At 46.0% G+C, this 25266-nt stretch overlaps 1 protein-coding gene across 4 annotated transcripts in view; it reads right to left on the reverse strand.

The window, feature by feature from the left end:
* SPEG (striated muscle enriched protein kinase) overlaps positions 1-25266 on the reverse strand; it is a 543710-nt gene that overhangs the window by 339880 nt on the left and 178564 nt on the right. For all 4 annotated transcript variants that reach the window (XM_033947131.1, XM_033947130.1, XM_033947129.1 and 1 more), the window contains 2 exons: positions 2553-2767; positions 2386-2474 (listed from right to left, as the gene is read on the reverse strand). In XM_033947131.1, coding sequence (XP_033803022.1) covers positions 2386-2474; positions 2553-2767 — 304 coding nt within the window. The remainder of the gene's footprint in view (positions 1-2385; positions 2475-2552; positions 2768-25266) is intronic.

The raw sequence follows: 25266 nt of genomic DNA on the forward strand, positions 1-25266 counted from the left end.
TCAAATATTTGAAGGGTTTTAACGTAGAACAAAATCTTTTCCAGAGAAAGGAAAATGGTTAAACCAGAGGACATAAATTGAGGTTGAGGGGTGGTAGATTCAAGAGAAATATAAGGAAATTCTTCTTTACGGAGAAGGTGGTGGATGCTGGAATGCACTCCTGAGAGAGGTGGTAGAAATAAAAACGGTGACGGAGTTCAAAAAAGCGAGGGATGAACACAAAGGATCTAGAATCATAAAATAATAGTAAATATTGAAGAACTAAGGCCAGAACTGCGCAGACTTGCACGGTCTGTGTCTGTATATGGCCATTTGGTAGAGGATGGGCTGGGGAGGGCTTCAATGGCTGGGAGGGTGTAGATGGATTGGAGTGAGCTTTGACGGAGACTTCAGTAGTTGGAACCTAAGCACAGTACCAGGCAGAGCTTTGAAGAAGAAAATAAACCAACAAATTTTTAGATTTAATCAGGTTGGGCAGATTAGATGGACCATTCGGGTCTTTATCTGCCATCATCTACTATGTTTACTCTGTCAAAAATTACAAAGACTAGGGGACACTTGATGAAGTTACAGGGAAATAATTTTAAAACCAATAGGAGGAAATATTTTTTCACTCAGAGAATAGTTAAGCTTAGCAATGCATTGCCAGAGGTTGTGGTAAGAGCAGATAGCGTAGCTGGTTTTAAGAAAGGTTTTGACAATTTCCTGGAGGAAAAGTCCATAGGCTGTTATTAAGAACGACATGGGGAAGCCACTGCTTGCCCTGGATCAGTTACATGGAACGTTGCTAGGCTTTGGGTTTTTAGCCAGGTTCTGGTGACCTGTATTGGCCACCGTGAGGACAGGCTACTGGACCCAGTAAGGCTATTCATATATTCTTATGTTCCTCCTCTATAATATTACCAAAACCCTTATCTATGTTCTCATCACCTCACGCTTAGGCCTCCCGCGCATCCATCTCTCACCCCTTCAATTCGTTCAAAATGCTGCTGCTATTCTCACATTACCCCTATGCCTTTAATATATTATTTGATCATAATTTTGTTTGTCTTGATCATTTGTATTACTTTTGATTGCCTTCATACTGTACAGGAGGGTGGGGGGAAAGGGATATGTGTTTATTATATCATTTGATGGTATTAAGTGCTGTTTATTTTGTACATTGTTTGATAATATGTTGCACTTGATGTTGGGTTTTAAAAATGAATAAAGATATGGAAAAAAAAGTTACTTCATTAGCTCCCCATCCTTTTCCGAATACAGTTCAAACTCCTCTTCACTTTGTAGCCCCTCAATATCTCACTCCACTTATTTTGCCCTATGCTCCGCCCCGTGAACTCCATTCATCGAGTAAGTCCCTCTTATCTGTACCTTTCTTCTCTACTGCCAACTCCAGAGAGTCCAGACTCCATCTGTTCTTTCTTGCTGCGCGGTATGCCTGGATCAGACGTTATGCTTCGTCTCTAACAGTCTTCAAATCCAAGCGAAAAGCCCACTTTTTTTAACTGCTTTCATCTCTTAACTCCCACTCACTGCTGTCAGATTCCAATACCCATTGTATCATTTCCTCTACCAGAACCTCCCCAACCCTGAGATGTCCTATCTGTCTGTCCAAATTAGATTGCAAGCTCTTCTGAGCAGGGACCATTTATATTAAATGTACATTAAATGTACAGCGCTGCATACGCCTTTCAGCGCTATAGAAATAATAAGTAGTAATCATAGTAATTCAGCTGGCAATGGTAAGCGTTTAAAAAAACGGTGACTGCCGCTGTCTGAATATCTGTTGGGGGGGGGGGGGGGCAGGTTCATGCTTGTATTTACATGTTTTATTCACTAGGGGTCTTCCTAAATCAGGCAGGAAACCAGCTCAGCTTATTTCCAAGTTTCCTTCAGTGCCTTGAAATCATAATCAGATGTCTCATAATGTTTCATACTTTCCTTAGGGGTCCTTTTACTAAGCTGTGTTTTTTTGGCATTGATAACTTGGACATTTCAGTATGAAAATGGTTCTTCTTTTTAGATGTCGTCAGTGCAAAACGTCCAGCTTTGAGCCACTTTTGAAAGGGAAACCCTGACGTTTTTTCCTGTTTGAAAATGGCTCTAAAATGGACAGGGAGTTTTTGGGATGTAATGAGCATATTGGACTTCTTGAAAAAAAGCCCCTCAATACCTGAGATGGTGTATTCTCGTAAGGAGCCTTCCCAGCTTGGGTTAAATATGGGTTATACTGCTGTGATCACTAGAACATGCTCTTTCACATACTGTACGAGACTATATGGTAAACCATGAATACCACACTGGACATTTCCAATACATAGAAAAATGTCTCACAGACTCCCATCCCTTCTGCTCTTCCATCCAAGAAGTAACATGAAAACTTACCAATAGACAATGGGCTTGGGGTCACTTTTAATCCGGACACTCATGGTAACATCCTCGCCTTCTAGCACTGATTGGTCTGAGAGAGTGACCTGTGAGAGACAGAACATGAGCAATCAGAAAGAGAATATAACATGCAAGAAATAGATTATAAACTGTTCTTCTCTCACCTCAAAAGTGGGCTGAGTTTTGAGGTGTGTTTGCATGGTGCTCCTTATCTGCGATATGCTGGGATGTTGAAGTTTCATAGTAGAGGTCACTTGATGTAGAGGAGTTCCAAACTCTGTTAGCTCCTCAGGAGGACTCAGGTACTCGTCATCTGACAGAACAGTGCAGGCATGGTTGAGCAGGTGATCTGGATATCTGTGGGGTTCTGCTGTAGGAGCTGTAAAAGCAGAAAGGCAGTGTTATGGTTCTGTGCTAACTATGAAACAGGACCCTAGGCGAGTACTAGCCAATTGTAAAGAGGCTGAGGCTGTTAGCGCCTTCATCAGGATAAAATGACAGACAATGCCTGGAAAAGCACCGGAATTGAAGACCCGATGACTGGTGCTACTACTTACAGATTTCAAAGTTTTTGTGCCTGTTACCCTGTGGATACTCTGGGTGACTGAGCACCCCTAATATTTTTCCCTGCAAATCTAAAGATCTGGGTGAAACCACCATTTGGGTGGATTTCTGACAATAACTTGTGTGCAACGGGTTTAAAATTGGCATTTATCTGTTTGCATGGAATCTGAAAAATGAAAGGGGTTTCTGACTCCATCTATCTGTCCTAACCAACCAATTACAGCAAGATCAAACTACCAAAACTTCACACCGATATAACCTCTTAAACTGCTCCACTGTACTGCCCAATGTAGTAACCTAGCAGCTGATTCCACAGAGAAGGATCTGCCTCATCTCAGCATAACGTTTTTCATTCTCACTTCTGATCTTAAATATCTCTGGGTAACTGCTTATACAATTTCTGATGAAGAAGTGTCGAGACTCTATATTCAGTTACAAGTGCACTGGCTGCCTCAAGACTGGTGAAACATTTTGCTTCCTTTGAATTATGATGGTTAAATAATGCTCTTACCTGAGTACTTGAATATATTGACCTTGAAGAAGTCTATAAATCCCCATATCTTGTGAAACGGCAGAAATGAAAGCTCTTACTTTGTTCATTCAGGACTAATAATCCCCAATGTCCTGTGAATGTAGAAGACCTCCCGAGCCCAGGTTATCATTTTACAGATATCATTTTTCAAAATCATGATCTTTTTCCCTGAAGAGCAGAATGTTTCAGGTCCAGATGGGCTCAGCTCCAGGACAGAGTCCCACACAAACCCTAGTTCTAGAAAGCTCTCTGCAGGCCGCTGTCTCATACTAGTAGAGGAAGCCCCTTCAGTACCAGGAGAATTTGGGGAGAGGGGCAGCAGGGGTGAAGGTAAGAACCTTGTACAGCATCCAGAAGCTGGTGAAGGAGCCCCTGACAAGCAGTTCTCTGATTACTCCGGGGGGGGGGGGGGGGGGCTGTTTATCACTCTATTGACCTCTCATTAGCTGGATGCCTTCCAAAGAAGCTTAGCTTAGCAGTGCCCTCCCAAGTTTCTATTGTTTATAAAAAAATATTAAAAAACTTACCTGGGGCTGCAGGGCAAAAGCAGTCCTTGGGCCTCTAAGGATCTGACATTCAAACTGTCTTTCTACTACTGTCCAAATCTAGAGGCAGCGATTCAGCTGTACCCAAGCAAGGGAAAGCAGTGGGCATGGCTTCAGGGGACGCTGAGATAAACAGACTGCTCTGTATTTAGCCAGACCCTCCTCCCTTCTCATTCCTGGACTCTGACGTTTATCACTCCATCCACGCCTGAGAGACAAGTTCCTTATTGGAAGAGAGATCAGAAGCTCAGGTAATCCCCCAAATCTATCATTACAGGACTGGATCCAAAGCTCCTGCTGTTCTTTGGCAATGTGATTAGGAGAAGAACAGGGTGGCAAGAGGTGGCAGGAACCAAGAGGCTTGATAACATAAGAATTGCCCTATCTAGCCCAGGGGTAGGCAATTCCGGTCCTCGAGAGCCACAGGCAGGTCAGGTTTTCAGGATATCCACAATAAATATGGATGAGATAGATTTGCATCTTAAGGAGGCAGTGCAATGGGACACTGTGTTACCTGGGTACAAATGATAACGCAAGGATAGAGTAGATCAAATTGGCGAAGGGGGGGAGGTGGTTGCGCTATATGTTAAAGAGGGAATTGAATCAAATCAAATAAACATTCTGCATGACAGTGTGGAATCCTTATGGATAGAAATTCCATGTGTGAAGGGAAGGACTATAAAGGTTGGGTTATACTACCATCCCCCGAGACAAAATGAGGAGACAGATGAAGAAATGTTTTCAGAGATTCTGAAAGCTGGAGAAATGGGCATCACAATAATAATGGGTGATTTCAATTACCCCAATATTGACTGGTTAAATGTTACATCGGGGAGTGATAGGGAGGTAAAATTCCTAGATGTCATAAATGAATGCTTCTTGGAGCAACTGGTCTGGGAACCAACAAGAGGGGGAGCTATTTTAGATTTGGTCCTTAGTGGAATGCAAGGCATAGTACAGGAGTTAACTGTGTTGAGTCTGCTAGGAAACAGTGATCATAACGTGATCAAATTTGAGCTGATACCGGGAGTAACTTTGCAAAAGAAATCTACTGTAGGAGCGTTTAATTTTCGAAAGGGCCACTATGATAAAATGAGGTAAATGGTTAAAAAGAAGTTAAAAGGATTGCTTGCAAAGGTTAGGACTGTAAACCAGGCGTGGATGTTATTTAAAAATACCATCGTGGAAGCCCAGACCAGATGTATTCCACATATCGGCAAAGGTGGAAAGAAGAGGAAATGAGATCCAGCATGATTAAAAGATGAAATGAAAGAGGCTATTAGAGCAAAAAAAAAAAAAAATCCTTTAAAGAATGGAAAAAGGAACTAAATGAAGAAAATAAGAAGAAACACAAGCATTGGCAAGTTAGATACAAAGCTTTGATAAAGACAGCCAAGAAAGAATATGAAGAGAAACTTGCAAAAGAGGCAAAAACTCAACATTTTTTTTAGGTATATCAGAAGCAGAAAACCTGTGAGGGAATCTGTGGGACCGTTAGATGATCAAGAAGCAAAAGGGGTGCTCAGGGAGGATAAGGCCATAGCAGATAGACTGAATGAATTCTTTGCTTCAGTTTTTACGGAAGAACATAAGAACATAAGAAATGCCTCCGCTGGGTCAGACCTGAGGTCCATCGCGCCCAGCAGTCCGCTCACGCGGCGGCCCATCAGGTCCAGGACCTGTGCAGTAATCTTTTATCTATACCCCTCTATCCCCTTTTCCAGCAGGAAATTGTCCAATCCTTTCTTAAACCCCAGTACCGTTCGCTGCCCTATAACGTCCTCTGGAAGCGCATTCCAGGTGTCCACCACACGTTGGGTAAAGAAGAACTTCCTAGCATTCGTTTTGAATCTGTCCCCTTTCAACTTTTCCGAATGCCCTCTTGTTTTTTTATGTTCTGAAAGTTTGAAGAATCTGTCCCTCTCTACTCTCTCTCTGCCCTTCATGATCTTGTAAGTCTCTATCATATCCCCTCTAAGTCTTCTCTTCTCCACGGAAAAGAGACCCAGTTTCTCCAATCTCTCAGCATATGAAAGGCTTTCCATCCCCTTTATCAGTCGTGTCGCTCTCCTCTGAACTCTCTCGAGTAACACCATATCCTTCTTAAGGTATGGTGACCAATACTGGACGCAGTACTCAAGATGCGGACGCACCATTGCCCGGTACAGCGGCAGGATAACTTCTTTCGTTCTTGTTGTAATACCCTTCTTGATTATCCCCAGCATTTTATTCGCTCTCTTGGCGGCCGCTGCGCACTGTGCTGTCGGCTTCATTGTCATGTCCACCATTACCCCCAAGTCCCTTTCTTGGGTACTCTCATTCAATAGATGTAAGAGATCTACCTGAACCGGAAATGGTTTTCAAGGGTGATGATGTGGGGGAACTGAAAGAAATCTCGGTGAATCTAGAAGATGTACTGAACCAAAATGACAAGTTAAAAAGTGATAAATCGCCAGGACTGGAAGGTATATATCCCAGGGTACTAAGGGCTCCTTTAACTAAGCTGTGATAGCGTTTTTAGCGTGTGCAGAATTTTAGCGCATGCGCTAAACCCGCGCTACGCGGCTAGAACTAAAGCCAGGGTCAATGCTGGCGTTAGTATCTAGCGGGTGCGGCAATGTAGTGCACGTTACAAACGCTATCACAGCTTAGTAAAAGGAGCCCTAAAAGAACTCAAACATGAAATTGCTGACCTGCTGTTAATGATCTGTAACCTGTTGCTATAATCGTCTATAGTACCTTAAGACTGGAGGGTGGCCAATGTTACGCTGATTTTTAAAAAGGGCTCCAGGGGAGATCCGGGAAATTACAGACCGCTAAGCCTCACTTTGGTGCCGGGCAAAATGGTAGAAATGATTATAAAAAAATAAAATTGTGGACCACATAGACAAACATGATTTAATGAGACGGAGTCAGCATGGGTCAGCCGAGGGAGATCTTGCCTCACAAATTTGCTTGACTTCTTTGAAGATGTGAATAAACGTGGATAAAGGTGAGCCGGTTGATATAGTGTATCTAGATTTTCAGAAAGCTTTTGATAAAGTTCCTCACTAGAGGTTCCTGAGAAAATTAAAGAGTCATGGGATAGGTGGCAAAGTTCAGTTGTGGATTAGGACTTGTTTATTGGATAGAAAACAGAGGGTAGGGTTAAATGATCATTTTTCTCAATGGAGGAGAGTAAACAGTGGAGTGCCGCAGGGGTCTGTACTGGGACCAGTGCTATTTAACTTATTTAGAAATGATCTGGAAATTGGAACGACGAGTGAGGTGATTAAATTTGCAGATGACGCTAAACTGTTCAAAGTTGTTAAAACGCATGCGGATTGTGAAAAATTGCTGGCGGACCTTAGGAAATTGGAAGACTGGGTGTCCAAATGGCAGATGAAATTTAATGTGGACAAATGCAAAGTGATGCACATTAGAAAGTGATGCACGTTAGCCTGAATCACAGTTATCGGATGCTAGGGTCCACCTTGGGGGTTAGCGCCCAAGTAAAGGATCTGGGTATCATTGTAGAGAATACGATGAAACCTTCCGCCCAAAGTGTGGTGGCAGCCAAAAAGCAAACAGGATGCTAGGAATTATTAAAAAAGAGATGGTTAATAAAACTAAGAATGTTATAATGCCCCTGTTTCGCTCTATGGTGCGACCTCATCTAGAGCATTGCGTTCAATTCTGGTCTCCTTATCTCAAGAAAGATATAGTGGTGCTAGAAAAGGTTCATAAAAGAGCAACCGAGATGATAAAGGGGCTGGAACTCCTCTCATATGAGGAAAGACTAAAACGGTTAGAGCTCTTCAGCTTGGAAAAGAGACAGCTGAGTGGAGATATGATTGAAGTCTACAAAATCCTGGGTGGGGTAGAACGGGTACAAGTGGATCGATTTTTCCCTCCGTCAAAAATTACAAAGATTAGGGGAACATAAGAATTGCCGCTGCTGGGTCAGATCAGTGGTTCATCATGCCCAGCAGTCCGCTTACGCAAGTTTCAAGTTTCAAGTTTAATAATAATTTGATTAATCTAAATTCTAAGCGATGTACATGTTAATAAAATTACAAAGTAAGGGGGATAATACAATAAATAAAAAACTAAGACTAACACAACTATTGACAGTTAGGTCAAAGACCAGTGCCCTAACTGAGATTAGCCCTACCAGCATACGTCCTTGTTCAACAGGAACCTGTATAACTTTGTCTTGAATCCCTGGAAGGTGTTTTCCCCTATGACACGTTACTAGTCGAAAGGGTACAGAGAAGAGCGACTAAGATGGTTAAGGGATTGGAGGAGCTGCCGTACAATGAAAGATTAAAGAAACTGGGCCTCTTCTCCCTCAAACAGAGAAGATTGAGAGGGGACATGATCAAAACATTCAAGGTATTGAAGGGGATAGACTTAGTAGATAAGAACAGGTTGTTCACCCTCTCCAAGGTAGGGAGAACGAGAGGGCACTCCCTAAAGTTGAAAGGGGATAGATTCTGTACGAACATAAGGAAGTTCTTCTTCACCCAGAGAGTGGTAGAAAACTGGAATGCTCTTTCGGAGTCTGTCATAGGGGAAAACACCCTCCAGGGATTCAAGACAAAGTTAGACAAATTCCTGCTGAACAAGAACGTGCGCTGGTAGGGCTAGTCTCAGTTAGGGTGCTGGTCTTTGATCATAGGGCCACCGCGTGAGCGGACTGCTGGGCATGATGGACCACTGGTCTGACTCAGCAGCGGCAGTTCTTATGTTCTTATGACACTCGATGAAGTTACAGGGAATTATTTTTAAAACCAATAGGAGGAAAAATTTTTTCACTCAGAGAATAGTTAAGCTCTGGAACGCATTGCCAGATAATGTGGTAAGAGCAGATAGCATAGCTGGTTTTAAGAAAAGTTTGGACAAGTTCCTGGAGGAAAAGTCCATAATCTGTTATTGAGAAGATATGGGTGAAGCCACTGCTTGCCCTGGATCGGTAGCATGGAATATTTTACTCCTTGGGTTTTGGCCAGGTACTAGTGACCAATGTTCTCTCTAAGGATTGATGAGGTGTGTGCAAAAAAAATATGCATGAGCGACAAGTTACATACTCCACAAATTTATGAGCAGGCGCGGAGGACGAGTGCCTGTGAGATTGTGGGAGGGTTAAATACTCAAAACTTAGAAGAATAACAATTTACTTAAAGTTTTTGCTTCGCCAGCTTTCTGGTATCTTTACATACAATGGCGTACGTAGCATATGTAACACCCGGGGCCCATCATTTTTTGGCACACACCCCCATCTGTATGAAAAACATGATTTTTAGTAACAAGCCACACGTCACACATGAGTACCTAGGAAAAGGCAGCTATTGCAGTGAGCAGTACATCAATACACCCATTGTAAAACTAAACATGCCAGACCAGCACAGATCAATCCTACACCGTCAAACCTTCGCCTAGTATGGAATATGTCATCACAAACTAACCCCTCACTCTTTTACAAAACTGTAGTGTGGATTTTAGCCACAGTGGTAACAGCCCTGACGCTCATAGAATTCTGAGCATCAGAGCTGCTACCACCACGGCTGGCGCTAAAAAATGTTCCACAGTTTTGTAAAAGGGGGGAAAAATAGAAATACACAGTTTCAACGCTCTAGCTCAGAGATGCCCAAACTTTTTGGGCTTGCGAGCTACTTTAAAATGACCAAGTCAAAATGATCTACCAACAATAAAATTAAAAAACTCAAAGCACACTATACGCTGAGAAAATGTTAATTATCATTCCTATTCTGGTTTTTTTTTCAAAGAGGTCAAGGCAGATGACTCTATGCATTGTCACCTCAGTAACAACCATACAAAAATAGACAAATATACCCTCCATCCTTTTTATTAAACCACAATAGCAGTTTTTAGCGCAGGGAGCTGCGCTGAATGCCCAGCGCTGCTCTTGACGCTCATAGGCTCCCTGCGCTAAAAACCACTATTGCGGTTTAGTAAAAGGGGACCATATTGTAAAATATAGACAGCAGATATAAATTCAGAACTGTGCATAGTAAGTGAAGGGAAGTTTTCATCTCTGGGAATTTACCCAGTTAACTATTAAGTTATTTGGGCAAATTCCTTTGAAAACTGTGGTAATACTGCCTCCACTTTGCTAAATTTAAAATAAAATCATTTTTCCTACCTTTGGTGATTTCATGAGTCTCTGGTTGCACTTTCTTCTTCTGACTGTGCATCCAATCTTTCTTCCCTTCTTTCAGCCTGTATGCTTCCTCTCCTCCAGACCTCATTCCCTCCCCTAACTTTTTCTTCATCTCTCCCTGCCCTTTGTTTCTTTTTTCTCTTTTGATGCCCCCTTTCTTTTTTTCTGTTTCCCTTCTGTCTCCCTGCCTGCCCCCTTTCTTTCTTTCTTTCTCCCTCCCTCCACAAAGCCACTGCTGCTACTATCGGGGGAAACAGGCCCCAAAGCCACCGCCGCGGCTGCCCCAAGCTTTCTCTGCTTCCCACCATCGGGCCGACCAGCATTCCCCCGACGTCAATTCTGCCGTCGGAGAGGAAGTTCCGCCCAGCCAGGCAGCGATTGGCTGGCCCGAACTTCCTCTCCGATGGCAGCCTTAGAGGGGGTGCACAGCCGGCCAGAACCGGACCTGGCTGGCTGTGCACCCTCCCTCAGGCTGCACCCGGGGCAGACCGCCCCCCCCCCCCTCCTTGGTACACCACTGAAGACGTGGCAGCGGCTCCTCTCACGAATCCCCACCTGCGTCGGAAGTCTGATGCAGTCGGGGATCTTGAGAGGAGCCGCTGCATCTTTCAACTTAAAATACACTAAGGCGAGCAGGGCAGACCACCGCCACCGCTGCTTCCTCTCACCTCCGCTCGCCCTCAATTGAGCGACACGAAAAAACGTATGAGCGACGCCACTGAAAATAGTGAGCGATCGCTCATGCACTCAGCTTAAAGGGAACATTGCTAGTGACCAGGATAGCCACCATGAGAATGGGCTACTGGGCTTGATGGACCATTGGTCTGACCCAGTAAGTCTATTCGTATGTTCCCTTTTTAGAAGGTCGGAAGCGCAGTTCTAGAGCAGGGAGATAAATTTGCAGGTACGCAAATCTATTTTATGTCTATTCATTGTGGATATCCTAAAAACCTGACTGATTGAGTGTGTCCCTGGGATTGGATTGAGAAACCCCTGGTCTAAAGGTTCAATTACAGTTCTTAGATGGAGAGTTAATAATATTATTCACATATTCTGGTGCCTGACCATATAAGACTTTTTTTAAAGATGACCCAAGCCTCTAACAATAACTGCACCGCTATTCTTTGCAATGTCTGCTTCCTTTACACGGATTATAGTGCATTAATCTAAGGGGTAATTCATCAAGAGACGCCAACTTCATTAGTGTACCATAATGAATTTAGTTCACACTAAACGCACATGCTAACATCGTCTCTTGATGAATTCCCCATGAGGGTGTCTACTATTAATCTGAAATGGGATGGAAGGGGTATTAGGCTGCATTGTTTTCTTTTCTCTTCAGGGGGATGTACAAGTCTGGTTTATTTTGGGAGCACAGCATGGGAGTGTTATTGGGAAGGGATAGGGTTACGTTTTTTCACTTAGTCTTTTATGGGACATCTATAATATATGCTGCTTTAGCTGGGAGAGAAATGGGATCATGGGGACTGAGGGTTGGGATATAGAGTGCATAGGAAATGGTGATGTTTATTGGTCAGGACCTTGCTGTTTCACTTTGTACTCTTATCGGTTTTTGAAAACGAATGTGAAGTGATTCCAAATAACCCCTAATCCTCCTTAATTTCCTTAACACTCGAAAACTTTCTTTGATATAACTTGTACCTGTGCTTCATACATGAAAAGAGTATCAAAATTGACCCCCCCCAAAGTACTCCAGCGTGTATCTAAGGGCTCCTTTTACAAAGGCGCGCTAGCGGGGTTAATGTGCACGACTTTTCATCAGGCACTAACCCCCGCGCTGGCCAAAAACTACCACCTGCTCAAGAGGAGGCGGTAGCAGCTAGTGCGTCCGGCAGTTAAACCGCTAGCGTGCCTTTGTAAAAGGAGCCCTAAGTCCAAATTAAATGGACTGCTTACAACTAAGAACGTTGGGTTTTCCCTATGATGTGCAAATGCCTAATTTTACACTAGTTGTAAACCAATTGGTTTTTCTTTACATTGGCGTTCTTTTCCTTTTAATTGATGTTGTAACAAAGAGCGCTATATAAACATAAACAGGCTCCATATTCAGCCTTCCACTAAGCTGAAAAATTACCAATCAATTTAACTCTGTCTATTCTATTAGACATTAAATTCTATAAAGGATGCCTAAAGTTAGGTGTCCAAATATACTGAATAAGCAGCACAATTAATGACTTTAACAACCAATAATTGAAAGTTAGACATCCAAAGGCTGTACTCAATTCACAAAATTTCATAGACGCCCATCGGAAAAAGCTGCGCCTAATGTCATAGACCTGGGCTTGGTTTTAATATGGACATCCATTTACAAAATCATATGGTGCTCAGCATTCTAACGCATCTATATTCTCGCCTAAAAAAACAGGTTTACTTTTGGGCGTAAGTTGAGCACTAGCTAGGCACGGGTTAGGTGTGGTTTAGGCATGCTGGAGGTTTCCAAATATAGTGGTATGGGTTTTGTTTTGGGAGGTAAAGAATACTCCAGTTTGATATTAAGATAAACAAAATATTTAATGATGCATTACTCAAACAAAGCACATGAACAAAAGTATTGCATACTAAACCTCATTCCCAAAGTTTAAGAAAATAAGAAGATAAACCCTACTCACAATGGCTGTGGTTCAGAGCAAGTGGACATGTCTGATGCATAATTTTGACATCACTGTGACATCATCAATATGCACCTAGATGTCAGAATGTCACTAAAAAATAATAGGAACCCCTGTCTAAAAGAAAGCTCCAGCGGCTCAGTGGTTAAAGACACTTCTGTCTTCCACAGGTCATCAGTTCAAACCCACACAACCCCCCCCCCCAAGTAACTTAGCTTCTTTTTGGCCTCATAAGAGGGTATGGGTTATAGACAGGTATCAGGAGGACTTTGCAATTTACATTTGCATTCTGTTGTTTCTAGGGTCCAGAGGGAAAGTTATTTTTATCCTAAGATGGCTATGATCTCCTAAGGCACATGTGTCAAACACAAGGCCCGTGGGCCGAATCCGGCCCGCCTGGCCTTTTTATGTGGCCCATGGCAACGTTCCTGATCTTCCCCTTCTGAACCCAGCGTGTTCTCCCCTCCACGCCGGTCCGACAACAACACCACGCCGGAAAGTCCGCTGGCCTTAACAGCGACTCAGCAGTGCTGTTCGTGGCTCCCCCTCCTGCCCTCCGTCCACCACAGTCCAACCCAGCAGAAATAGGAAGTTGCGCATCATTGGAGACAGACCGCGGCAGGAAAAAAGCAGGAGGAGGAGCCGTGCACAGCACTCCCGAATCGCTGAGGCTGGCAGATTCCCCAGTCCGCCAGCGACATCGGACCGGCGCCGTAGGGAAAGGCACGACGGGCTGTAAAAAGAGCGAGATGAAGAGAGAGAAGTTGGACCTGGGGTAGTATGGAGAAAGAGGGAAAAAGATACTTGAAGGGAGAACTGTTGAGAAGAGAAAAAGAGAAATGGTGGACCTGGGGGGAGGGAGGGAGGCAGACAGACAGGGGGAGAGATGGGATGGGAGGCAGTTGGGAAGAGAAAGGGAGAGAAGTTGGATCTGGAGATGGGAGGGAGAAATGTTAGGCCTGGGGGTGGAAGGGAGAGAGAGATGCAGCATCTCTTTTTTTTTTTCTTCCATCTCATTGTTCAGCATCAAGGGGGGAGGGAAGAAGAACAACAACAGAAAAGAGAGTGAGCAAAATGTTGGACTAAGAGGAGAGATAGAAGGAAATAGGAGGCTGGGAAAGGAGTGAGATGGAAAATGGAAGAGCTACAGAATAAGAGAAGATGGAAAATTGATAGGTAGCTGAAAATTTTAAAAGGAGAAGGATGAGAAAGAGGGCAAGATTTGAGTGGACAGAGGAAGAAAAGCAAAAAGGAGAAAAGTTGAAAAGGAAAAATCAATATGTTGGAGACAGAGACTGGAGCAAGAGAGAAGAGGAGAAAAAAATGGACAGCAGACAATGGAAAGAGAATTAGAAGATAGACAAAATCAGAAAGAAAAACTGGGACTAAAAGCAAAATGACCAGACAACAAAAAGGTATAAAAAATAATTTTATTTCTATTTTGTGATTACAATATGTCAGATTTGAAATATGTATCCTGCCAGAGCTGGTGTTAGACAGCAAGCATGAACTAATTTTTTTTTAATGTACAACGCATTGTATCCCAGGAGAAGCGTTCCATAAAATTTTTAATAAACTATGAAACTAGGAACTAGGACCTAAAAGATAGGAAAAGTCTCTTTTATTTATTTTGTAGCCGGCATGGGGTTGGAGAGGTTGAATCCCTATATTTCTACTAAGACTAACCCTCTCCTTTTCTGGCGCACAGCGTGGGTTTTGGCACCAATGCCGGCGATTGATCCGACGCTCACAAAAGTCCTGTGAGCATCGGAGCTGCCACCGGCGCTGGGGCCCACACAGCGCGTCAGCAAAGCAGGGGCCAAGTATCTTAATTTAAAAATCCGGCCTACGACTTAGCCTGCGTTTTAGATTTCGGCCCTTTATGTGATTTGAGTTTGACACCCCTGTCCTAAGGTATCATCTCACATGGCAGGAACACTTGCTTAAAAGGAAGCTCCTGTGGCACAGTGGTTAAAGGCACTTCTTCCATCTTCCCAAGGTGGTAGGTTCAAATCTCTAGTTTAGTCATGTACCCCAGCACATATTTCTATTTTTTAGTGACAATCTGCCATCTAGGTGCATATTGATGATGTCACAATGATGTCAAGATTGTGTGTCAAACATGTCCACTTACTCTGAGCCACAGCCATTGTGAGTAGGGTTTCTCTTCTTATTTTCCTAAACTTTGGGAATGAGGTTTAATATGCAATATTTTTTTTCATGTGCTGTGATTGAGTAATGCATTATTAAACATCTTTTTTCCATTATTATCAAAGAGTCCTCTGTACACCAAAAAAACGTGGAGGGGCATAATCAAAAAAACCGTCTAAGTCCCTTTTGGCCTAAGTCCTTAAACGTTCCAAGCAGAAGGAGGGAAAGTGTCCATAACCAAACCAAACGTCATTGTTTTGATTATGGACTTCCTCTGCCTAAACACCCAATCACCACTACGTCTAAAAGTACACCCACATGACGTCTACACTTTTTAGCCATAATGAAATAAAAAAACGCCTAAGCCCCAAACATCCAACAGAAGGGCTTTTAGGCGAAGGAGGAGCCAGGCCTTCGCCTAAAAGCTGGATTCTGTAACCGGTGTCTGTGAAAAACAACACCGGTTACAGAATCCCCCCACACAATGATCCAGGCAGGAGGGTGCCCAAGCTCTCCTGCCATGTCGAACCGCCAACCCCCCCCCCCGACAACATCGGGGCAAGAGGGAGCCCAAGCCCTCTTGCCCCGCGGCAGCCGCGGCACCCCCGGCGATTGTGTCCCCCCCCGGCGAGTACGATCGGGCCAGAAGGGAGCCCAAACCCTCCTGGCCCCGGTGACCCCTCCCCCGAGTACGATCGGGCCAGGAGGGAACCCAAACTCTCCTGGCCCCAGCGACCCCCCCCCCGAGTACAATCGGGCCAGGAGGGAGCCCAAACCCTCCTGGCCCCAGCAACCCCCCCAGGTGGGGCCTAAGGCACCTGGGCCAATCAGAATAGGCCGGTTGGGCCCATGTGCCTAAGGTCCCGCCCACAGGAAGGGCCTAAGGCTCCCAGGCCTATTCTGATTGGCCCAGGCGCCTTAGGCCCCACCTGTGGGCGGGGCTTTGGGACGGCTGGGCCAATCCGGCCCCATTCTGGAGTCGGCTGCCTGCCGGATGGGCGGGTTTGGCACCCATCTGTCCGGCCAACTTTGGAAAGGTACGGGGAAGGGGGGTGGGGGGGTCGTGAGGTCAGCCGGGGTGTCCTGGGTCAGCGGGGGGGGGGGGCGATCGGGGGTTCTGGGGAGCGATTGTTGGGGGGAGGGGGGTTGCGTCGAGGGCAGGAGGGCCTGGGATCCCTCCTGCCCGTATTATAGTGGGGAGTGGGGGGTAGGGGGGTCACCGAGGCCAGGGGGATTTTGCTCCCTCCTGGCCCATTCCAGAAACAGGGGCAGTCGCCAGGGCTAGGAGGGTTTGGGCTCCCTCCTGGCCCGATCGTACTCGGGGGGGGGGGGGTCGCCGGGGCCAGGAGAGCTTGGGCTCTCTACTGGCCCACTTGAGTCGGGGGTCGCTGCGGGCCAGGAGAGCTTGGGCTCCCTCCTGGCCCGATGTTAATTGCGAGGGTGGGGGGTGATGGATTGCAGCAGGAGAGATGCCTCATCTCCCTTACCGCGATGCCATCACTCCTCTACCGGAATTGCCGCGACCCGCGGCAGGTGAGATAGGGCATCTCTCCTGCTGTGGGTCGCGGCAGTTCGGGTAGAGGAGTGATGGCATCGCGGTAGGGGAGATGAGGTATCTCTCCTGCCGCAATGGTTAGGGTGGGTAGGTTGCCGGGCTGCTGAACTGATGGCGCCAGCAGCCATCAGCTCAGCGGCCCCTTTTTCTGCACTTAGATCTGGTTTGACTACGTCTAAGTCAAAAGGTCTAAGTGCCGACTAAGCAACCTGTAAATGTTTTGGTTATACCTGTTGTACGCCTAGGTGTAGGTCGGCCCACCTCCCGCCCACTGCCCGCCCTTTCCCCTCCTCTAAACATGCCTCTTTTCTCTCTGTGCGTCTAGAGGCAGGGGAAAGGCCTAAGCTGTTTTTAGATACGTCTAAAAACCAGCTTTGGTTATGGGTACTTGGACGATCAGGCTTTTTGATTGTTCAAGTAGCCATTTAGGACACTTTTTAAACGTTTATTTTTTTTATTATTATTACCCCCATAAGGTTTAGTATGTAATATGTATATATATATATTTTCATGTGCTTTGATTGAGGAACACAGAGTCCAGAGGAACTGGACAAGTGTTGAAGGTACATGTTTGATATTTATCCTAGAGAAATGACTACATGTGAATCGAGGATATGAGCTTGGCTTTTGAATTGACATGTGGTTTAATAGTTGAGTGTGTGGTGCAGTGGTTAGAGCTACAGCCTGAGCACCCTGAGTCAGTGGGTTCAAATCCCTCACTGCTTCTTGTGACCATGGGCAAGTCACTTAATCCCCTCATTGCCCCAGGTACCCTAATTAAGAGTTTGAGCCCACCGGGACAGAAGGGAAATATGATAAAGTAGCCAAATGTAAAAGCCACTTAGGATATAAGTGGAATATAAATAAAATATAATGGTGGTGCTTCCTGGGGAGGAAGAGCCTGGCCAGCAGCCTGGAGTCTCCCTCTGTAAAACTGGGCTGCCTCCTGAATGCCATTTTACTGCATACAATTTATAAAACCAGCATATGACATCATAACGCTAAAATGCGATAACGTTATAGAAGTCAGGACGTCTATGCGATGCTTAAAAGGCAAGTCTACAAGGGACGCCTAACTCTATAGACACGCTTCAATTCGCTGGATGTCACTGACTGTGATTCTCTATCGTACATCTATGCATAAAAGAATCGTGCTGAGCGTTGTAATGTCAGACATCTAAACTTTTAGGCATCCTTTATAGCTACACTTCCCCCTCCATATTCACAAATTCCGTATCTACAGATTTGGTTATTCGTGATTTTTGACCAAAAAATAAATTTTAATTTTTCAGCCTTTTTTAGTCCTGTAAGTCCCCCTCCCCCCCTTAAGTCTTACCTGGTGGCCTAGCGGGTTTTCAGGCAGGAGCAATCTTCCCATCGCTCACAGGAAATGGCTCGAGAGACTACGGGAGCTCTAGGCAGCCATTTCCTGTGAGCGATCTACACGGGGCAAGAGCGTGGGATGATCGCTCCTGCCTGAAAACCCGCTAGATCACCAGGTAAGACTTAAGGGGGGCTTACAGGGCTAAAAATAGCCGTGGGAAGCCAGGGATAAGGGCAGAACCAGCCCGAATATTATTTGCGGTTTTTCCATATTCATGGGCCGGATCTGCCCCTAACCCCCGCGAATACGGAGGGGGAAGTGTAGTTACTTTGCCTTCAACCAAGTCAAATGGATTAGAAACATTGAACTGCATTATCTAGACTTTACAACCACACTCAGGTACTTCAAGCATTTTCCCTGTCTGTCCCACAGGACTCACAATCTATCTAATGTACCTAGGGCAGTGGAAGATTAAGTGACTTGCCCAGGGTCACAGGGAGCAGTGCAGGCTTAGAACCCACAACCTCAGGGTGTTGAGGCTGTAGCTCTAACCACTGCACCACACTCTCAGATAACAGTAATCCTACAATAATTTCCATACTACACTGAATCCTGATTATGATGAAAGTAAAATATGAAAATGTTCTAGGTACTCTGTAAGTTGCTTGGCATTTATTTCCTCTATTACCTTAGGGATGGATGAAAATGGTCAATAGTTTGTCACTTCACAAATGTTTAAATTTGCATTTTTGGGTAGATGTGTACCTTTAATGTCACCATGCAATGTTGGAAATGTGCCTATGCTATGATTATTCATCAACCATAGTTGTACGAAATTTAAATACACCACTGATGCTTTCAAAATCAAATGTACTGGACAACTGCCAAGCTCACAATATGATACTGAGTATTGCTTTAGCATCTTCCTAATTTCTGATATAATAGGTGACAGAAAATGATCCTTTGACTTATCAGAAATAGTGCCCAAAGTATGACTACTGTATATACTTGAATATAAGTCAATTCAAATATAAGTCAAGACCCCCATTTCCCCCCCAAAAGGAGGAAAAATGGTTGACTCGAATATAAGTCAGGCGGCTTAATATTCAAGTGCCCTGCCCTGTCAGGCTCTGCACTCAGCCCCCTTCCCTCCATCCCCTGTCAGGCTCTGCACCCAGCCCCCTTTCTTGCCAGGCTCTGCACCCAGCCTCCTCCCTACCAGGCACTGCACTCAGCCCCCTTCCCTCCCTCCCCATGTCAGGCTCTGCAACCAGCCCCTATCCCTCCCTGCCCTATCAGGCTGTGCACCCAGACCCCTCCCTCCCAGGCTCTGCACTCAGCCCCCTTCCCTCCATCCCCTGTCAGGCTCTGCACCCAGCCCCCTTTCTTGCCAGGCTCTGCACCCAGCCTCCTCCCTACCAGGCACTGCACTCAGCCCCCTTCTCTCCCTCCCCATGTCAGGCTCTGCACCCAGCCCCTTTTCCTCCCTGCCCTATCAGGCTGTGCACCCAGACCCCTCCCTCCCAGGCTCTGCACTCAGCCCCCTTCCCTCCATCCCCTGTCAGGCTCTGCACCCAGCCCCCTTTCTTGCCAGGCTCTGCACCCAGCCTCCTCCCTACCAGGCACTGCACTCAGCCCCCTTCCCTCCCTCCCCATGTCAGGCTCTGCAACCAGCCCCTATCCCTCCCTGCCCTATCAGGCTGTGCACCCAGACCCCTCCCTCCCAGGCTCTGCACTCAGCCCCCTTCCCTCCATCCCCTGTCAGGCTCTGCACCCAGCCCCCTTTCTTGCCATGCTCTGCACCCAGCCTCCTCCCTACCAGGCACTGCACTCAGCCTCCTTCCCTCCCTCCCCCTGTCAGGCTCTGCACCCAGCCTCCTTTCTTGCCAGGCTCTGCACCCAGCCTCCTTCCCTCCCTCCCCTGACAGGCACTGCACTCAGCCCCCTTCCCTCCCTCCCCCTGTCAGGCTCTGCACCCAGCCCCTTTCCCTCCCTGCCCTATCAGGCTCTGCACCCAGACCCCTCCCTCCCAGGCTCTGCACCCTGTCCCCCCTGCCCTGTCCGTTGTACCTCCTCTGTCGATCCCTCGTGGTCCAGAGATGCAGCGAGCAGGAGCGAGCTTTCGGTGCTCCTGCCCCACTGCTAACCCAGTCGGTCGATGGCTGCCACGAGTTCTGGCTTTCTTCAGCTGCTGAGCAGCACCGAGAAGGAGCACACTTTGGTGCTGCTGCTCGGTGCTGAGTGGCTTCCTCACTGGCTCCCGTGAATTCAAAGCTGATATATTGACCTGCTGCATGGAGGAAATAGGCAGTTTCCACAAGGAAGAAGGAATAGAGGATCTTTAAAACACTCAACATATTCTGTCTGTCACTCCTGTAATGTTGTAATATCCACACATTACTCTGGTCAGAGCAGGGCAACCAGATGCAGCTCTGACTTAGTCCACTCTCTGTGCTCAGTCACGCTCCTGGCCATATTCCAGCTACTTTGTTTCAGACAGTGCCTTGTAGGGTAATGAGTTATGCTTTCTCCTCTGAGCTGCAAGCGGTCTGCTGTGAGTGAACTCCCTGATTACCAGCCCCACAATCAGCATTTCCACTGTCCCAGTAACACATTCCAGGCTTCCCCATTATGTTCTTCAGATTAAAAAGTATTCTGGTAGAACATTATCCAAGCTAACCCATATTATAATACAAAGCTGTAGAGTACTGAGGTGCATTGATAGGACTCTGTGTTTGGGTGGGGGGAGGGAGAAGAGTTTAGTACTGAGAAAGGGGATCTACAAAACAAGAATGAGGTACATTGATAGGAGGGAAGCAGGGTTCCTACAAAGTTTAAGTGTGTGTCGTGAGGGGTGACAAAAGCAATCAGTACTTAGACTGAGGGGTTCTACATAGAGGACTGAAGTGCTCTCAGTACTGGATCCACAGGGTATGCTGCAAGATGGGGATGAGGTGTATTAGCAGAATTAAATTACGGTAGATTGAAAGTTCTCCTTGAAGAAGAAATATTGACTGTACTTGAATGCAACTCCTGCAAAGATCTGAGCTCAAATCCCTCCAGAGATGTATGTGGGTAGCTCAGTACTGGAATAGGAGGCAGGACAGGAGTAAGGTGCATTGGCAGAGTTGTGTATGAAACAGCAGAGGTGGTGCAGAGAAGCTCTGAGATAGATTGACAAAGTTGTGAGAGTGGTGTGGGGGGTCGCAGAGTAAGGGTAAGAACCAAAGGTCCATCAAGCCCAGTATCCTGTTTCCAACAGTGGCCAACCCAGGTCCCTAGTACCTAGCTAGATCCCAAGTAGTAAAACAGATTTTATGCTGTTCATCCTAGGAATAAGCAGTGGATTTCCCCATGCTATCTCAATAATGGCTTATTGGCTTCTCAATTAGCCAAATCTTTTTTAAACCCCACTAAGCTAACTGATTTCACCACATTCTCTGGCAGAAAAATTCCAGAGTTTAATTGTGTGAAGAAATATTTTCTCCGGTTTGTTTTAAATCTACTACTTAGTAGCTTCAACGCATGTCCCCTAGTCCTAGAATTTTTGGAAAGAGTGAACAAGCGATTTGCATCTACCTTTTCCACTTCACTCATTATTTTATAGACCTCTATCATATCACTCCTGAGACGTCTCTTCTCCAAGCTGAAGAACCCTAGCCACTTTAGGCCGCTCCTCACAGGGAACTCGACCCATCCCTTTTATCATTTTTTTCACCCTTCTCTATACCTTTTCTAATTCTGCTATATCTTTTTTGAGATAAAGCAACCAAAACTGCACACAGTATTCGAGGTGCACTGCGGCACTTGTTGCAGGGATGCTGGGAAGCGGCTCTTCCATGCTGCACGTGGCTGACATAAGAACATAAGAATAGCCTTACTGAGTCAGACCAATGGTCCATCAAGCCCAGTAGTCCGTTCTAACGGTGATACAAGGGCTCTACTGTATATGCATGTGGGAGATGTCATTTTTAGAATAGCAAGGTGTGCTACAGAGCAGTACTGGGATTCATTCACAAAGTTGGTGGAGAATGGGAAGCACTAGGAAATCAGGGTGGTGGTAAAAGCAGATAGCGTAGCTGGTTTTAAGAAAGGTTTGGAAAAATTCCTGGCGGAAAAGTCTATAGTCTGTTATTGAGAAAGACATGGGGGAAACCTCTGCTTGCCCTGGATCGGTAGCATGGAATGTTGCTATTCTTTGGGTTTTGGCCAGGCACTAGGGACCTGGATTGGCCACCGTTAGAACGGACTACTGGGCTTGATGGACCATTGGTCTGACTCAGTAAGGCTATTCTTATGTTCTTATGTCAGCCACGTGCAGCATGGAAGAGCCGCTTCCCAGCATCCCTGCAACAAGTGCCGCTGAAGGCAAGAAGGAGCAACCCAGCTGGATGGCCCTGAAGGAAGTGAGTGTAGCCCTAGAGAGAGCAAGTAAGGGAGAGAGGGGACATGATCAGGTAGAAAGGGAGAAAGGAGGGGAGGGGGAGGAGCGTCTTGGGACATAGGAGGGGCATGATTTTTGGACTTCACTAAAGATAGCAATTCAATCACTGTTCACCAATTCCTGGCCGATTTTAAAACAGTGATTGGATGTGCAAATCATTTGCATGCAAACTCCTGACTCAATCGCTCAGTGAGAGATTGAGTCGGGCAGCCCTGACACTAGTGACAGGAGAAGCAGCTGTCAGGGCTTCTGCCAATTTTCTTTTCTTTTTCTTTTTTAATGGAACAGATATTTTGCGTGTATTATGCAAAATATCTTGCCAAAAAAGAAGAAAAATAGCCTCCCTCCCCAACCCCAAAAAATGGCAGGAGGGATGCCAACTCCCTCCTGCCACCAGACGCCCCGCCTACCGACATCAAACTAATATAGCAGGAGGGATGCCAACTCTCTCCTGCCATTGGAACCAGAACCCCCTACCCCCCCACCCCCGAACATGGCAGGAGGGATGCCAACTCCTTCCTGCCATTGGAACCAAACCAGTCCACCCCCTCGGTACCTATAAGTTGCGAACATGAGGGGTGCTCAGTCCCTCCTGCTCTGGGCTCCAGCAATGCAATCAGTGCATTAGGCCCTGCCCTGGTGCATCATGTGATGCACAGGGAGAGGCCTAAGGATCTGATTGGCTCAGGTGCCTCGGGCTCCTCCCTTGGGAGGGGCTTGAGGCACCTGAACCAATCAGGGACTTCCTTAGGGAGGAGCCTAAGGAAGTCCCTGATTGGCCGAAACAAAGGGAAGAGCCCAAGGTGCCTGAGCCAATCAGGGCCTAAGGCCCTGATTGCATTGCTGGAGCCTGGAGGAGCAGGAGAGACTGAGCACTCTCCTGCTCCCAACTTACAGGTATCGGGAGAGGGGTGGGGGGTGTACCACGGGCGTTGGCCGGTTCAGTTCTGACGGCAGGAGGGAGTTGGCATCCCTCTTGCCATATTTGGGGGGGTTCCAACAGGGGGTTCCAGTTCCGACGGCAGGAGGGAGTTGGCATACCTTCTGCCATATTAGTTTGATGCGGGCGGGCAACCCTCCTGCCATAATTTTGAAGCGGTGGCGGCATCAGGCATGGGGAGGGGCATTTTTTTTTGTTTGTTTGAGGGGGGAGGGGGCACTTTGTCAGGAGGGGGGCTTTTTAAAAAAATTTTTAGTCGGGCAGATATTTTGTGTGTAATATACGCAAAATATCAATGCCATTAAAATTTTATTTATTTATTTTTTAATCATGCAGACTTGTTGGTCTGCAACAGTCAGGTTTGACAATAGTACAACCCGATTCAGAATAGCCAAGCAATTGTTAGTGAATCAATCGCTTGGCTATTTTGCATGGGGTTTTACTCATTTGCATGGGTGGATCAGATCGGGTAGGAGATTGATCGGGCAGCAGTTTAGTGAATCGGGTCGGAGTCGGGGAATGATTGCAAAACCAGTAAAACTGGTATTGCGATCGTTGTTACAGGATCGGTAGGTTTAGTGAATCTAGCCCATAGTCAGGGAGGGTGGCACGAACTCGGGACACAGAAGGAATGGAGGAGGCATGAACATGGGACACAGGAGGGAGGAAGGGGCACTAACTTGGGACATAGGAGGGAGGGAATAGAAAGGGAGAATTGTTGAACATGAGTGTGTGAGTGAGAGGGAAAGAGATGGTACACATGGGGAAAGGAAGAAAGAGGAAAACGGCATAGAGAGAGAGGAGTGAGGTAGAGCTGCATGGGGAATAGAAGGATGAGAGGGAGAAATGTTGGATATGGTGGTGGAGAAAGAATAGAGGGACAGATTGAAGGAGATGCAAGCGGGAGGAATGTTGTACATAGTGATGGTGGGAGAGATGTGGCATGGTGCTGGAGAGGAGTGATAGAAGGACAAATGGGCATGGGGTTGGTGGGCAGTGGTGAAAAATGCACATGATCCATGGGATGAGAGAGGGAGAAATGTTGGATTTGGCAATAGAGGGGGCTGGGAGAGATGCACCCTGGATCTCTTTCTCTCTTTTTTCCCCCACTCCCTCTGCAGCAAGTGAGGGAATGAGAGAAAGACAGATGGATAGTGAGAGAGAGAGAGAGGCAGAGAGATTTGTTGCCAATAGGAATGGAGGAGAGAGGAAGAAAAGTTGAACTCATGGAGGGATAGAGAGAGATGTTGGTTGTGGAATGGAATGATGTCTGGAGGAGAGAAAGCATGCAGCAGGCAGTAAGAAAGAAATATTGGATGCACAGTCAGAAGGAAGTGCAACCAGAGACTCATGAAATCACCAGACAGCAAAGGTAGGAAAAAAGATTTTATCTTCCATTTAGTGATCAAAATGGAGAATTTATGTCCGCTGTCTATTTTGTACTATATTTTTCTATAGTTGTTACTGAGGTGGCAATGCTTATTTTAAAGTCATCTGCCTTGACCTCTGAAAAAGAAATGAATATAAATGATAATTAATATTTTCTCTGCATACAGTGTGCTTTGTGTTTTTTTTTTTAATTTTGTGGTTACCATTATGTATTAAGGTTATATTGTGTGTATATGAAAGATGAATGGAAGAAATTGCATTACAGTTAGTACATAAGAACATAAGCAGTGCCTCTGCTGGGTCAGACCAAAGGTCCATCATGCCCAGCATTCCACTCATGCGGCGACCCATCAGGTCCAGGACCTGTATAGTAATCCCCTATCTATACCCTTCTATCCCCTTTTCCTTCAGGAAATCATCCAATCCCTTCTTGAACCCCAATTCCGTACTCTCTCCTATCACACCCTCTGGAAGTGCATCCAGAAAAAACAAACAAAAAAAAAAACCACCACGAACACCTTCTCTCACATCAAGCAGCATTATGGGGCAAAGACCTAAACCAATTGTTTTCGCCCTCCACATACGAGGAATTCAGGAAGCGCCTAAAAACATACCTATTCCTGAAGTGCCTAGTCAACTGA

This window comes from Geotrypetes seraphini, chromosome 5 (genome assembly GCF_902459505.1).
Source record: "Geotrypetes seraphini chromosome 5, aGeoSer1.1, whole genome shotgun sequence".
In the NCBI taxonomy this organism is placed as follows: domain Eukaryota; kingdom Metazoa; phylum Chordata; class Amphibia; order Gymnophiona; family Dermophiidae; genus Geotrypetes; species Geotrypetes seraphini.